This window comes from Catharus ustulatus, chromosome Z (genome assembly GCF_009819885.2).
Source record: "Catharus ustulatus isolate bCatUst1 chromosome Z, bCatUst1.pri.v2, whole genome shotgun sequence".
Classification (NCBI taxonomy): domain Eukaryota; kingdom Metazoa; phylum Chordata; class Aves; order Passeriformes; family Turdidae; genus Catharus; species Catharus ustulatus.
In genome coordinates this window covers 63,243,672-63,260,078 of record NC_046262.2, presented here as the reverse complement: position 1 = coordinate 63,260,078, position 16,407 = coordinate 63,243,672, and the positions used below count along the sequence as shown (strand labels likewise).

Genomic DNA, 16,407 nt, shown 5'->3' with positions numbered 1-16,407 from the left:
TAAGAAATATGTAACAACTACATCTAAGACCAGGTACTTTAACACAGACCAGCTTACCCCACAGATATTTTAGGATTCGTCTATCAGTCAGCTGCAGAGCTACTGTTTTGGTCACTGGGCTGCAGTACAGGCTGATCACTTCTCCATCTACAGGCACTGACAACCTGATGCAAGACAGACACAACACAGAACATCAGTCACAGCAAATACACTTAAGAGCAGGTACCTCATTCCTGCCTTTCTTGTAGCCACATGAGAAGATGCACATCCCCAGCACGGACATACTTTATCCATGTAAGGATCTTCTGCAGTCTTCTCACACTAATGTCAGCTGAAAGTGGCACCGCAGAGCACCAGCAACTCCAGCCAAGAGGCATCTACCTAATTGTGCTGGTCGCTGTCTGCACTGCAGCCCTCTGCAAACACACCCCTCTTTTTCTGTCCACATGCAAATCATTCTGTCTTTGCTGGGTGAGCGCTGCAAAAAGCAGCTCTCCTGATCTCTTTGGGAACCATATTTCTGTACCCTATGTGGCTTTCTTTTGAGCCTGGTTTTAGCTCAACTGGCCCCACAAAGACCAGCAGGTGAGCAGGAGCCGGAGCAGAGTAGTTTCAATGGCTACTGGTCCCCTTCTGGCCCTTGATAATGGTGGGCAAAGGGTAGAATGGAGGAATTCTGTGTCATGTGCCATCCCCTCTCCTCAAGGGCCTTGAATTCCAAGGAACAGAGCAAGCTATCCTGTTACATGTATGTTCAGCATGCACCCTTGCCAGGCTGGGTGTAGGCACTAGGACTGCAAGTGCTGACCAGTAGGCAGCTTCATGAGCTGTTTGGCTCTCCCACCAGAAGACAGCCAAATTCCTTAACCCATGGCCTCCAGGCTGCAGGTCTAATAAGAGACTTAATCCCTTCTAGGCACTGTCCAGAAGCATTCTCAGACTTCAGCCACAACTGACAGATCTCTAGTACCGTAAATTCAGGCGCTCTTCTTCAGCTCCAGCCACGTCACGCACTGCAGTCAGATGGTGAAGGACAGACTGAGCAGCATGCTGACCTTGACCAACAACCAGGAAGCTGCCATCTGGCAGCCAGGTGAGAAATCGGAGCCCCAGAGGATTCATCGCTTCATTGCTGCTGCTGCTCACATCAACTCTGTCACAAAATAAGGGAGGTTGGCACACAATCAGAACCCGATTTCAGTAGGCCATCTTGCTAGAGAGGCAGAGGATTTTCTAAGCACAGCCTGGCTGTTCAAATACACAGCATGGCTGGGAGGGCTTCAGTGAAGAAACACAGATACCTAAACTATGATAAAGGATGAGACCTAGGAAGCTCCATCTATTTTCCCTAGGTAGTACTGCTTCCATGCCAACTACCTCTAGGAACAAACAGTGAGCATGGTGGGATTTTTAACCTCAACACTGTCTCTGCCACGCAAGCAGCTCTGTTTGTCTGTGTGTTGTGACCTTGGGCCTGGGCACTGCATGATCATTCCTTTGTGCACCAGGCACAGAAAGGGATATCTCAGTGCTGTCACTAACAGTCACTGGTGCTGCCAGATTGAGACCTCAGTAAAGGGCATTTCTCAGCACTAGTTGCAGACACACTATCAACAAAATGAAACCATGTTATCTGACAACCTCTTAAAAATCTTGAGAAAAGTGGTCAGAGCTGTGACATCTAAAGCAGCCAGTCAGGTACAGCTCTTTTCTCCCCTCTACAGCTGTAGTAGTTCTGTATTACCTGTAGGTTTTATCCAGGTATGGTGTTTCCACAGCTGCTTTAAAGCCATTTCCTCCCACAACTCCAAACTTGACAGAAGGGTCATCCACTGTACTCTGTCCTAGAAAACAAAGCACGACAACGCAGAGTTTAGAGATCCACCCAACAGAGCCCCTTCCATCTTCAATATTGCCAAAATGTAGGTGCTACAAGAAAGTATTAAAGAAGTCAGAAAATGCCATCCCTACTTGTACAGCCAAAATGTAATTCTCATTAACACTCACTTTGAGGAAGACAGTCACCTTCCAACACTGCAGTACAAAACAGCTGTTTCCTCACAGCACACTGTATATGGAACTCCTCTGGGAAGTGCTGGGTGCCCCAGACAGATTCTCAGTCACTTCCCAGTGACAGCCAGCATCATGCCATCAGAGAAGCTTATGCAAAATATCATGTGCTGCACTCAAGCTGAAGCAAGGCAGGAGAATATTACCAGCACAATTACATAGTCAAGTGCTAAATACTGTCTTCTCACAAAGTTAATGCATCTTGCTAGTCTCCCAGGAACTAGGAACTGTTCTCAGGAACACAGTGTTTCTTTTAACAAAGTTGCAACGTGCTCTCACCATATCTGTACAGAGAGATCCTGTTATCAGCATCCAGGACAGCCATATCCCCGCTATGTTTGGGATTTGTGTGAAATGCAACCTGATTAACTGCCTGTTGGAGCTGGAGCTCATAGGTACACATGGGTGGAGGCACCACAGCATGCTGGAAGGCTGTGACAAGCACTTTATCTGTGGAAGAAAGAGAAGAAAATCCAAGATGCACCCCAGTCCAAATGCTAGTGAAACTCTTTCTGGATTCTTTATTGGAAGCAGAAATAATGTTACAGGAAAACGGTTGCTATGCTCTTAGTGGTTATCTTCATTGAGCTACTCCATCTATCAATTACATGGACCCCTCCCTAAAAGCTTTGTAGAAACAACTAAAAGAAGAACTGACTATAAAAGGCTACCCCACCTATTCTGACCCTAGAGCTGGGAAACTGTTCCACTGCTTACCTCCATCTATAACAGCCACATTTGCCATATGTTGACTATTCTCCCCCAGACCATGGTCTGTGGTCCAATGCCAGTCATAGAAGAGGTAACGCCAGCCCTGGCAGAGTATGTGTAGTCTATACAGGTTCTCTCGGTCCCACAGCAGTGACACCAATTGATTTTCCTCCAAGCTACCGAAGTGTAGACTTTGCTTCAGGTACCAGTGATAGTTCCCTGTGGTCCACAGCTGAACTGTAGAAAAACAAGTAGTTACCACAGACTAGTATTTGAGACTCGGCTCAAACCCTCCCTCCCAACCACCACTGCCCTTCTAGGGGTGGGTTAACTGCAATTAAAATAACAGTTCCAGTCTTCAGTCCACGAGCTGCGTCAGACAACACACAGCACTAGAAAACAGTTGTTTTGTGCAAAAGTCAGTCCTAAAATTCACTGAGCTATCCTTGTGAGATGGTAGCCATGTTTAATGAAGAGCTCAGTCCTTTAGTATACCATTTGTACCACCTTCCAGTTACAGCAGCCTGGAAGATGCTTTGAACTCAGGCTGAACTACCAGTTCCTTCTCACCAGATTTGCTGGCTTTGGCTGGGGTAGTTAATTCTCTTACAGTGTCAAGTATGGGACTGTGTCTTGGATTTGTGCTGAACATAGGGTGGCTAAGTGATGTTTCAGTTATTGTTGAGTAGGGCTTACAGAGAGCCAAGGTCTTTTCTGCTCTTTGCACTGCCAAGCTGGCAAGGAAGTTGGGGATACATCAGAGGTCAGGAGGGGACACAGCCAGGACAGGTGACTCCAGCTGACTACAGGGATATTTCAGATCATATACTACCATGTTCATATATAAAGTGTGTGGAAGAAGGAGGAAGAGGGGGATATTTGGAATGATGGCATGTTTCTTTCCAAGTAACCACTACACATGATGGGACCCTGCTGTCCTGGAGATGGCTGAACACCTGCCTGCCCATGGGAAGCAATGAATCAATTCCTTGCTTTGCTTTTTGTGGAATGTGTGGCTTCTGCTTTTTCATAGTAAACTGTTATTATCTCAAGCCATGACTGTTCCAGCTTTTACCCTACTGATTCTCTCCCCAGTCTTGCTAGTGAGAAGTGGGCAAGTGACTGTGTGGGGTTTGGCTGCTGTCTGCAATTAAACCTTGACACCAGCAGAGCAGTCTAAAAGCCATGGGTAAGTGTCCAGTGTCTCCGACCCTGCAGGTACAGTAATTTCACGAATACAAGCCGCACCAATTTGACTAAGATTTTGCTCCTAAACCGGAAATGAGGCTAATACTCAGGAGCGCCTAACATGTGAATAATTTTCTGACATTTACAACCTCAGAAGTGCCAGCCAGAGTGCCGAGCCGAGCTGCTGCAAAGTCGGCATTTTGCAATCGTTACAAATTGCTACTCTGTTGCACCATGGGTGGGGCCTGGCTGCCTGCAGGCAGCACGGGGGGCCGGGAGAGAGGAGGGAGAGCTCTTTCCTTCCCTCCTCTGCCGCAGCCCGGGGAAGAGACTGGGGGGCCCAACGCCACCACTGCCACGGCTCTGGGAGGCGGCGGCGGACCCGGGCCGCCACTGCCGCGGCTCGGGGAGGAGGGGAGGGACCCGGGCCGCCACTGCCACGGCTCGGGGAGGAGGCAGGGGGCTCCGTCCCCGCCCGCCGCCACGGGAGCGGGGGGAGCTCCGTCCCTGCCTGCCACCACGGGGCAGCGCCAGGCCGTGGTGACCGAGCCCAGGGGCAGCGGCGGCTGGCCCCCAGTGGCCCCGCTGAGCGGCAGCGCCGGGCTGGGCTACCTGGCCCTGTCAGCAGCCCCGAGCGGGCCGAGCCTGCACAGCCCGAGCTGAGCCAGTAAACCCCGCCCTGCCACCGTTCTGTTAGTATTTGGCAACTTTGTTGCACACGGGTCCTCGCTGCGAACGACAGAGCGGCTTATATTCAGGTGCGGCTTATTTATGGACAAAAACCGAAATATTTGCCAACACCCAGAGATGCGGCTTATACTCAGTGCGGCTTGTATTCGTGAATTTACTGTAATTACCTACTGCTAATGACATTTGCAGGAAGGGGTTAAGAGCCAGAGCCTCATGGAGTGCTCTCACCATAGGTGTTTGGGTTGGAGTTTTCCACCTTCAGATCTTCCAACCATATAGCCAGGATTGTAGAATCTGCATTCCAAAGCATTTCATTAACCTGCAGAAACAAACATGGCTCTTACTAATATTCCAGCTCCCAGAAAGTTTATGAGACCAGAAGGTATTCCAACAACAAAAGGTGCATCAGTTAATATACAAACAGAGTGCTCATGTATCACAAAGGTCCTGACAAGGCATCCTGAGAAGACTACAGATGAAGACACCACAAAAATGACAGACAGCATTCTCTTTGCTTTCCTTGACACTGAGGAAGCATCTGCCAAAAGGCCTCGCAGCATCCAAGAACAGAAGCTGAAGTAACACTCTAGCAATAGCTTCTCACTGATTTGGCATATAACCTCAGTCTTGCAATGGCTGACACTCTGAAAAGTACTTCTGAATCATTTGTCTAGTATAAACTATATAGAGCCCAGAAGTAGCCCAGGGCTCCAGTCATCCTTCACTGCATGTCTTTGTACTATGGGCTTGCAGAGGACATTGCATCTTCCCCACTGGCTTTTTTATTGTTCTCTTTTCAGGTCACTTCTTCCATTAGGATAAGCACAAAGTATGAGGTTAAAAAACTCTTCCTAGGATCTGCAAGTGATCTAGTCCTCTTCCCCATTACACTCCCATTAAAGAAGCCCAGACAAAGAACTTACTTTGACCTGCCCCTTCTGGAAAGGAAGGGTGAATTCTCCATGAAGAAGTCCATTCTTTTCCAAAAAAACCACATCATGTCTGTTGGGTTTTTCTTGTGTAGATGCTATCAGGTTTCCTGAGGGCCTTAAAAAAGAGCCAAATGAAAAGCCATTGCTCACACAATAACTAACTGTCATTTTAAACCCCAGTCATGTCACATTTTTTCCAGTAACATGAAGAAAAAGGGAGCAGAGGATGTGTTTTCCTCAGCACTGTTCAGTCATAGGTCCAGCACAGATGAGAGCTTAGGATATCCACAGGTGATCAAATTAATGTCAGCACTAGGAAAGGAACCTGTAAAAATTTTTATACAGTTGAGCCCAAACCCACTTGACACTGACTATATGCAGAGAATCTATCCCTTCTTCCCTCTTGCGATGCAAGTATTAGGATTTTCAGGGTTTAAAGGGCTACTTCTCCTCAGGCTGAATCAGAAGGCAACTTTCTTCAAGTTTTGGGAAAAATCAACAAAATGCTGAAGACATTAAAATTATACTGATCAAAGACTGTGACTAGGCAATAACAAGTAACACTGCTGTTGGCATGCAGATTGCAGTACTACTCACTTCCAGGACAGTGCTTGCTCTAATCCTGAGACAGGCTCACTTGTTGACTGCAGCACAAGCTCTCTGCTCCATACCCGGACCTTCCGAGCACCTACAGGTTGAGAGAGCAATGAGACAAAGGTTTCAGAAAATACTGGGAAGATACCTTCCTAATTTAATGAGGGTAGAAGAGCAAATTTTGATGCACATGCATAAAAAGGAGATTTCTGTTGTGCCCCGTAACGGATAAGAACTTATTCTGTGTCAGGCAGTTCTCCCGTAGTAACCAAGTGACTAAAGGAACTATATTAGGAATTTCAGTCTGATGTAGTTCAGTCATAATCATTTCCCCCTCCAGCTTTCACCATAAAAATGTTAAAATTTTGCTATAAATTTATGATCCTCCTTAATCTGAGGTACTGAAGGTAAAAATCCAAATGTGTAGAAGAGCAGTGTGGTTTGATGTAGTTCAACACGTTGACCAGTACACCTGAACTGCTCAAAAAGTAGTATTTATTACGGAAAACATCAGTTACATTCTTAGAAGTAATGCATATGCTCATCACCTCTTTGACTTCAGGGAAAAACCAAGAGACAAGTATCATGAGTATTTAAAAAAAGAAGTGTGCAAGGCTAAACTCTAATATGAGGGACAGTGGGTAGATGAACTCAAATAGATTAATCTATTTGGCATTGAGAGCCTATCAGGTATTGCTTAAAGCTTGGGCAGGTGAAAGAAACAGTTCAGATAGTTATCTACAAAGTAGTACTCCGTCCTGGCATCTCACTGAACTGAAAACCAAACCACAAAGCAAGTATTCAAAATGTCCTATCTATAAAATGGCTCTGAGAACATTAGAGCAGAGAAAAGGGCAATGAAATAGCTCAACTCACCCTCGCTTTAAGTGGCCAACAGATCACAAACGGTCTTACCTCACCTAGATTTTGCTTAAGAAGCCCTTCACACAAGCTGGTATTTCAAAGAAGTTTGCTGCCATACCTGTCTCTGGACAGACAGCACTCACTGCAACAAACTGCCCGTCTCCTCTCCATGTCACCCGGGGCCTGCCATCATCCCAGGCTGATGCTGGTAACACTTCCTGAAGCCACACAAAAGAAAATTGCATCAAAGTCTGGGAAGGCAACTGCTGTCTTTGTCTAAACAGACTGCTCTTTCAAGAGCCTTAGGATGAAATCCATCCATTAAAAAGTGTCAGCACTAATAAGTTAAAAACTCACTATTCAAAACACTGTTTTAGGAAACATTAGAATTAAAACCATTTAATTCAATCTGCTCCTCCTCCAAGTGCATATGACTGTCTCTTCACATGAACACACACAATCCTTCCCATCCACCAGGGTCTCTACTTATGGACAGCAGTGCATAAGCTGGACATGGTGAATTGAGATTTGTTCAGGATTGATACTGAAATGGCTGCAAATCTTACTTTGAGCTCTGTTTGGAAAGTATTAAGCTCTCCTTGATGCTTTCTTGAATTCAAGCTAAGATAAAAATGCACGATTTGAGACAAAACAGAAACAGACAGAAGCAGCCTATGAAGAGAACTACCAGAAAGGTGGTGGCAAATTGGCACCATAGGAATGACAGAAACTACAGTAAATTCACGAATACAAGCCACACTGAGTATAAGCTGCATCTCCGGGTGTTGGCAAATATTTCGTTCTTTGTCCATAAATAAGCCGCACCCTGAGTATAAGCCACTCTGTCATTCGCAGCGAGGACCCGCGTGCAACAAAGTTGCCAAATACTAACAGAACCGCGGCATGGCGGGGGGTTTACTGGTTCAACTAAGGCTGTGCAGGCTCGGCCCACTAGGGGCTGCTGACGGGGCCAGGTGGCCCAGTTCAGTGGGGCTACTAGGGGCTGGCTGCCGCCTCTGGGCTCGCTCGCCCTGGCCCCGCTCCCGCCGCAGCGCCGGCCGGGTACGGAGCACCCCCTGCTCCCGCCACAGCAGCGGAGGGTGGGGGCAGAGCCCCCCCACTCCTCCCCGAGCCGCGGCAATGACAGCACGGGGTCCCCCGTCTCTCCCCCGGGCTGCGGCAGAGGAGGGAAGGAGAGAGCTGTCCTGCCTCTCTCCCCGCCCCCCCGTGCTGCCTACAGGGAGCCAGGACAACAGAGTAACACTTTGTAACAACCGTGAAATGCCGGCTTTTACTGGCAGGTGCTTGGCTCGGCGCCCTGGCTGGCAAGTCTGGGGTTGTAAATGTCAGAAAATTATTCACATATTAGCCGCCCCCAAGTATTAGCCGCACTTCCGGGTTTCCGCCAAAATTTTGGTCAAATTGGTGCGGCTTGTATTCGTGAAATTACTGTATTATGCACTGAGAGAGCATTGGTTTGACACAAAAAAAGCAATGTAATACCGTCTGTTTGCGATGGGCTGCCTGTTTCCCCTCTGATCCATGGAATTGTGTCTCCTTTTTACCCCAACCAAGAGCAACAAACTTTCCTGAAGAAGAAACAATCCTTGTAGTGGAAGATTTACAGATAACACCTTAACTCCGTACACTATGTACATAACCACAGCCTCAAGCAATCCACATCTTCCCCCCCAAAAACCTGCTGGGATCTTATGTAGTCTAGAAAGTACTTTGGAACTTACTTGAATTCATGCTGACAAGTAACAATATTGACTTTACCCTTCAGCTGTACAGCAGCATATGTTGCCTGGGGCCCTCCCTATTTTCTACATGCTTACAACATATCAACTGCATCAGCTAGGGCAACTTCATTTCAGTGCACCTCTCACCTTCTCCAAACTCATCTTGGTGAATTTGCTTCTCAGTAATTGGTTCAAAATCCCGTGTCATCATGATGAGTGTCTGCTGACCTGCAAAGCAGATAGTAAATACAGTATTGGTAATGGTATCTGCAGCAAATAAAACCTCAAATGTTCTCCTGTGTGCTCCTATTGTCCTGTCATGGACCTGAATATAGAAAACACGGTACTAGAGAGAACATACCCTTCAAAGCAAGAAACCTCAAACTGGAACAGAACACTTCCAAGTCTTTCTACTCAAAAATATGCTTCCTGGCCTAACCTCAGTGTGTTTTTATCTTCCAAACAAGTACCTGTTTCCTTTTCTCTTGAGATATGAAGGATAAGAAGGTGACTGGGAACAGTCACCATGGATTTATGAAGAGATCATACCATCCTGATAACCTCCTACAATGACATGACCAGCTTGTGGATATGGGGAGAACACTGGATTTCATTTATCTTGACTCTGAATAAGGCTTTTGATGCTGTGTGCCACAATATTATCACAGACAAACACATGAAGTATGGGATAGATAAAAGAACAGTGACAAAAACAGCTGAACTGCCTCAAAAGCTTACTAACACTGTCCGTAAGTGCAGCTTCAGGTCAGTCACTGGCGTGCCTCTGAACACCAGGAGCAACGATTAACATCTTCCTCAGCAAGTTTGTAGATGACACAGAACTGGGAGAAGCAGCAGGTAGAGCAGAAAGTTGTGCTGCTGTCCATTGGGATCCCGTTATGTAGGCAAGATGGACTGTCCAGAATTTCATAAAGCTCAACAAGAAAAAATGTCATGTTCTGCATATGGAAAATAATAATCTCAGGCACTAATCTCAGACTTGAGGGAACCCAGTGGCTGGAGAGCAGCTTGGCAAAAAACCATAAACTATGTTTCCTGAGGCACCTAGTTGAACTAGCTAGCAGTATGCCCTGCTGCACAGGTGGACAACAGCATCCTGTCTGCATTAGGAGTGCTGCCAGGAGGTTGTGGGAGGTGATCCTGCTCCTCTACTCAGTGCTGGTGAGACATATGGAATGCTGACTCCATTTCTGGGTTTCCTAGTGCAAGACAGACAAGGACATACTGGGATGGGTCTTGCAAAGAGTCAAAATGATGATTTATGGGCTTGAAAAATCTGTCACATGAATGGAGGCTGAGACAAGCCAGACTGCTCTGCAGAGAAGACTCCAGGGTAATCTCATCAGCATATGTAAATATATTATGCAGGAGGTGGTACAGTAAAGAAGACATAGCCACGTTGTTTGTAGTGCTGAGGGACAGCATAAGAGGCAACAGGCACAAACTAAAATACAGAAAATTCCCTTAAAACCTAAGAAAAGTGTTTTTTTTACTCTGAGGATGGTTACAGATAGAAACAGGATGCCCACAGAGGTTGTGGGGTCTCAAACCTAACTGGGACAATTCCCCAACAACATGCTCTAAGTAACACACTTTGAGCAAGGTGGTTGGAATAGGCAATCTCCAGAGTTTCCTTTCAGTATGAATCACTCTAGGATTCTGTTTTGTCTGAGGCTAATTTTATATTCTAGGTGAGTGACACCTGCAGTTAATCAGGATCTCTAATACATATATTTCCTGCCAAAGGCCAAGAAACAGTTTTTGTTAATAAGAAGTCAAATGGTGATATGAAAACGTCTTTATGTTTTTGAGGCAGGATCAAATGTACTCTCTGGGAAGATTTTAAGGACTAAAAACTCTTTCACAAAGAAGCTCTTTGGGCCTAACCAATTTCTGCTTGGATCTATGAAGCACTTTATGAATCATGAAATTAAATCTAAAGTATAGGATCTTGTATAATTTTTTCCACTTTAAGTCCTCGTCCCAATTTTGTAACTTTTTCTTCCTCTCTCTCAATCTTAGTTATGTTTTGTGCTTCGGCCACAGAGAGTTTTACTCCTACAAGCAGAAAGCTTACAGCCTGTTGTAGATACCTGTTGCAAGCAAAACAAGCTCTTGGTCAGGACTCCAGCTCATGACACTCAGACCACTGTCCACACTTCCAACACATTCCACCTGCAAGACCAAAGTAAGATCATAGGAACATGAGCATATATCCAAGCACAAAAGTAAACAGTCATCAAGGGAAAAGAAAATTGCCTCCTACTTAAAAAAGTCAGAAGTGTAACTTCACACTTTGTGTTGAACAAAACAAAAGAAACATTTCTGACTAAAAATGGTCCCAGAATGTTTATGAATGAGAGCCCAGGTAATGTAGAGTCTAAGTCTAGCACATTCCACCACATACCATTTTAGAAAGAGCTTTATTCTGCAAGTCTCAGTCTTATGCCAGCACATAGAATGTCAATACTAATATGGCCTGATAGGGTTTGTGATTACATTGGGAAATATTCTTTAGGAACAAAACACAGACATAATGACTCTTACCTAGATAATTCCAACACACAGGTAAACTCTGACCAGCCCGTGTATGCTGAATTTGACAACTGTGTATACCTGCACCAATGTCAAAGTTCATGGAAAATTAAGCTACTTTTACTAGGCTGTCATGAGCAGTAGGCAGAGAACTTCTGTTATGCCTGGTTACCCTGATTTGCAAAAGGCGTGGAACAGAACAATAAATACATCACTCCTTGTGTTAAGTAGCAAGATGATGCCATTCAAGGAATTAGGCTTGGGTGTCACAATCTTAACAGGTAAGAAAAGTGAGAATGGGCACCAGTGAACAGAATAACTATCACTCTTGCAGAGAGGATTTCAGAATAAGCAGAGGAGTCTTCCAGGCCTCCTTCTTGGTGCCAGGTTGCAGCAAAAGAAGACTGGAAACTAAAGTAAAAAACTGGAGAAGCAAGCCAAAACCCCACAAAATAAAGAATCTGAAATTATATCTGTTTGCTGACACATCTATCACTGCAAAAAAAGTCTCCTGTATCGCAAGCTCTGTTAATTTCTATTCCCTTAAGGCATATTGCAAATTGCAATACAGGACACATTTTTCAGATACAGCTAACTGCATATTTAAGTGGTATCTGCAAATCAAGTGCAAACATGAACCAAAACAGACAAGCTGGAAATAACCACAATTTTACAGATAACCCAGACAGACCACTATCATCTCATGCCCACTTAAACCTGCACTGTTGGGACTGGTATTGTGGAAGCTGATTCAGATTTCAGAGGGTGCTGTTGTAGTGTTTAAGTGTATTGCTGAAGAAGATGATATAAATCTGACACTGAGGACTGAACAGGAAGCAAGTATCTCCATTTCTGCCATATCTGAAGTCATGTCAACATGTATCAGCTGATAACAAAACAGTAGCTACACTGAATTATGAAAGGATTACTTCATTTTTCATCTAGTCTCAGCAATATTCTCTTTCTGTAAGACTCTTCAGCATATCCTTTGCTGCTGGAAGCCCACTGAGCAAACTTAGAGGACCCAGGCAAGCCATCATTTCAATTCTGTTTTTTTTTTACAGAGCATATATTCTGTCTTTAGTCATTCTCAAGGCTACCACAAAAACCAGCTTGTGTGCCCAGATAATGGAGACTAGCCACAGTTCAGTACGCAATGAGCGTACTACTGGCGCCTAAAGAAATTATAAGTGTTGCTCTTTGTTCTGAATTTCCTCAGTGCTGTTGAGTCTTTCCTGCCACGTTACCTGTTTTGTGTTCAGATTGCACAGTAGGATGTCTCCAGCTGCTGTAGCAACACACACACTCTCCTGCTCTGGAAGATCTTCAACACCCACGATGCAGCCACTTCCATCCTCAGGCAAGAACCCATCCACAGTCAGGGAAAGTTCTCTTGACACCTTGATACAGAAAAGCCAATGGCTTACTAATTACACATCACCTCACTGGGATTTTTAAAGAAATGACAGAGTAAAAGCCACAGCTATATTTTATCCTACTGGAATTACACAAAGCATTACACAGTAGAAAGGAGTGTGTGAATGGCACCAGAAAAAAGCCAACCTGCAAGTAACTATCTTCACTTATCCATAAGAAACCATGAAGATCCTCTTATGGTAAAAGTGATAGAAGAAAATGAGAAAACCCATATATGGAAGCAAACAACGCACAATTTCTAATTTGCCCTGCTAATCATCTTCCAACACCCATACTTCACCACAGTATCAACATTAAGAGGCCCGTGGATAGCTGCCTAAAGTGTCCCACTAGTCTTAAGGGGGCACGCAGACTTCTATACACAGCACAACATACAATTCCTAAGGAATATCATTTGGATATTTGAAAATTAAATCTTTGAAAAGCACCAAAGGTCTTTTGTCAGTTACTTTCAGAACTGAATATACCAAAGGATTAGATGCCTCAGAGGTGCACAGTGAGAGGAAAGCAACCCAGCTCTAACAGGAATTCATGACTCAATAGCGTTTTATTCCTTTAGCGGTATGTTGGGGTTTTTTCCCCACTTGGGCAAAGTTTCAAAAGCTTCCTCCTGTACTCTTCACTATCTCATTGCCTGCTTGGCTCTGTTTTGTGAACCTGTCCGGATGCAATTGTTCGCCACGTCGTGCTTAAAACTAAGCCACGCGAATGACACGTGTCTAACACAGCCACGCTCTTAAAAAGGCAGATTTAGTATTTTAGAAGCACAAAAAGCCTCTTCAGCCAGCAAGATCACAGCGCGGCGGTGCCCACAGCACCGTGAGCCAGCAGCAACCTGCGGCGGGGAGCAGCGGGAGGATCCAAGAGCCCGCAGACACGGCCGCCAAGGGGGAGATCCCACTGGCCGAGGCGTAAATGTTTCATTCCAGCTTTGCAACCAAAGCCGACCCCAACACGCCGGCAACCAGCAGAACCCGGCCCCGCAGCCGCGGCTCTCACCGAGTCCCCGGCGGGATGGAGCTCCACGAGCCCGTACTGGGAGCCCACGAGGACCGCGCCGGGCTCGGCGCCGAGGCAGAAGCACTGCGGGGTGCCCGTGGCGGCGGCGGAGCGGCACCCGCCGGTCCGCAGCAGCCGCAGGTTCCTCATGGCGGAGGGAGCGAGCGATGGAGGCCGGGTGGCGAGCGAAGCCGGGCAGCGCCACTGCCTCAGGGCGCCGCCATGTCGCGCAGCGCGGGCGGGCGGGCGCAGGCGCCGTGCGCGGGAGTCGCTCCGGCGGGCGGAGCGCGGCCGCTCCTTCCCCTCACGGCCCTGCGGCCGCGGTCGGGGCGGCGAGGGCGGCGAATGGAGCGTGCTGGTGCTCAGCCTGTCAGCTCCGTGTGAGCCTGCACAAATAACAGAATCGCTGGGTCTGCGGGAGTGCTTCAAGGTCACCCAGTCCAACCATCTACCCAGCAATCCTACTGTAACTCTTAAATCACATCTCCAGATCCAGATGCTTAAACAGAAGGGATGGGGGACTCCACCGCCTCCCAGGGAAACCTATTCCAGTGCCTGACCACTCTCAGAGTGATATTTTTTCTAATATCTAATCTGAATCGCCCGTGTCTCAGATTAAGGCCATTTCCTCTTGTCCTTTCGCTGCTGGCGTGGAAAGAAATTGTGACCTCACTAGGGCAATGGGGTCACCCTGAGCCTCCTCTTCGGGAGATTAAACAACCCCGGCTCCCTCAGCACGTTCCCATAACACATGTTTTCTGGTCCTTTCGTGATCCTTGTTCCCTTCTCCAAACATGCTCCAGCACACCACTGTCCTACTGTCCTTTTTAAAGAGAGCAGCCCAGAACTGGACACAGGACTCTATATTCAGCCTTGCCAGTGCCGGTGTATAAAACGACAGTGGGAGCAGGATGATTCTTTTACAGTATTTTGGGCACTAACCAGCTGCAGAACTTGACCTGAGACTTCCTAAGGCACTTAGAGGCCAGCCTTCACATAGGTTAGTGCTGCCCTGATGCCACTGCTTCTGTCACACTGCCACCTCCCTCCAGGTGTGGCTGAGGGGGATAAGGTAGTTCAGCCTTCAGGGGGAAGAAGGACTTCATGCAATCACATTTGTACCCTTCACACTCGCCCCTTTTCCTAGTGAAGCTGGGCTCCCATCAGTCAGACTGATGATGTTTAAGAAAAACAAGGAGCTATTGGAGAAGGTCCAGTGGAGATGACAAAGATGATCTGGGGCTTGGAGCTTCTCTCTTACGAGGAGAGACAGTGGGAGCTGGGCCTGTTTAGTCCAGAGAAGATTGAGAGGGGATCTCATCAATACATACAAATATTTCAAAGGCAGGTGCTAAGAGCATGGTGCCAGGATTTTTTTCAGTGTGCCCAGTGAGAGGATGAGGAGCAATGGCCAAAAACAAAAGCACAAGAACTTTCTTCTCAGCATGAGGAAGAGCTTCTTTATGTTGAAGTTGGCAGAGCACTGGAACAGGCTGCCGAAGGAGGTTGTGGAATTCCCCTCTCCAGAGACATTAAAATGCATTCTGCTGTAGGTGATCCTGCCTTGGCAAAGAGGGTTGGACTAAATAATCTCCAGAGATCACTTCCAACCCTAACAATTCTGTGATTCTGTGTGATTATGTGATCTAGACTAATGGCTGGATCAAATACCAAGAAAATATTTGAGACAATATAATTTTTGTCTATGACAATTTGTAAATTTTGCATGCTGTAATCAGCTTAATATGCTCTACAATTTGGCCATTTAGGCCAGTGGAAAGATGGGCCATTACACACCTGGATAGCTTTGCTTTTGCTGTTCTGGTACTAAACTTGGCTAAAACTCAGTGATAAAACTCAGTAAAACTTGCTAAACTAGAGAGGGCTTTTTTGAGACCAGCGGAAAAGACACAGCTATCAGTGCACACGAGGAAAATCAAAGCCATCTAGACTTCTTATTCTTGGGATAAAGGCATAAGAAGTGCTTCCCAGGCCAGTACAGCACCTGCCAAAGCCAGCAGGGCCTGGCTGCACTGGTAGGAGGAAAGGCAGCTGTCAGAGAGCAAGTGAACCTGGCTGTGCTGTGCGCCTCTCGCCCTGTGCCGCCAGGACCTGCACTGCTTCGTTAGGGTGCTCTGACACCCCTATTGCTTGCACTATCTTTTCCAGAGGCTTTTTCCTTTGGCGCAGCTTGATTCTATCAGCCTCCAGTGTCCCACGTCACCAATGGCTCCCGTAGCACATTTGCATCCACCACTCGGTGGTTCAGCCTGGAGAGAAGTCCCTTCGTGGCAGATGGCACTTACTGGTCCCGCCTAGCCCACGAGCTGTCCCCCTCTGCTTGCTTGCCTTTCGCGGGTCACATCACCCTGATCAATCACTTTCTTCCCGAGCCCCGTCCGAACTGCCCTGCGTTAGCGTTGGTATTTACCCCGCGGCAGCAGCCGCCGTCCCCCGCGCCGTGCCCGGCGGCCCCGCCCCGCGGCCCCGCCGCAGACCGGCCCGGCAGGAAGCGCGGGGCGGCGGCCGCCGCAGGTATTCCCGGCCGGGGCTGCGGGCTCCGCGCCGCCACTCCGCCCCCCGCCCAAAATCCCCGGCCAGCGGCGGCTCGGATGCCCCCCCGC

General features: G+C 47.1%; 1 protein-coding gene across 1 annotated transcript in view; it reads right to left on the bottom strand.

The window, feature by feature from the left end:
* The window catches only part of ELP1 (elongator acetyltransferase complex subunit 1), a 32,147-nt gene extending 18,164 nt beyond the window's left edge, over window positions 1-13,983 (bottom strand). The window contains exons 1-14 of the mRNA XM_033084833.2: window positions 13,784-13,983; window positions 12,595-12,747; window positions 10,906-10,987; window positions 8,939-9,019; window positions 8,553-8,638; window positions 7,168-7,267; window positions 6,189-6,279; window positions 5,583-5,706; window positions 4,888-4,978; window positions 2,788-3,018; window positions 2,350-2,520; window positions 1,745-1,844; window positions 971-1,153; window positions 58-164 (exon numbers count right to left, since the gene is read on the bottom strand). Coding sequence (XP_032940724.1) covers window positions 58-164; window positions 971-1,153; window positions 1,745-1,844; window positions 2,350-2,520; window positions 2,788-3,018; window positions 4,888-4,978; window positions 5,583-5,706; window positions 6,189-6,279; window positions 7,168-7,267; window positions 8,553-8,638; window positions 8,939-9,019; window positions 10,906-10,987; window positions 12,595-12,747; window positions 13,784-13,933 — 1,750 coding nt within the window. The 5' untranslated portion in view covers window positions 13,934-13,983. The remainder of the gene's footprint in view (window positions 1-57; window positions 165-970; window positions 1,154-1,744; window positions 1,845-2,349; window positions 2,521-2,787; window positions 3,019-4,887; window positions 4,979-5,582; window positions 5,707-6,188; window positions 6,280-7,167; window positions 7,268-8,552; window positions 8,639-8,938; window positions 9,020-10,905; window positions 10,988-12,594; window positions 12,748-13,783) is intronic.
* Window positions 13,984-16,407: the final 2,424 nt, after the last annotated feature.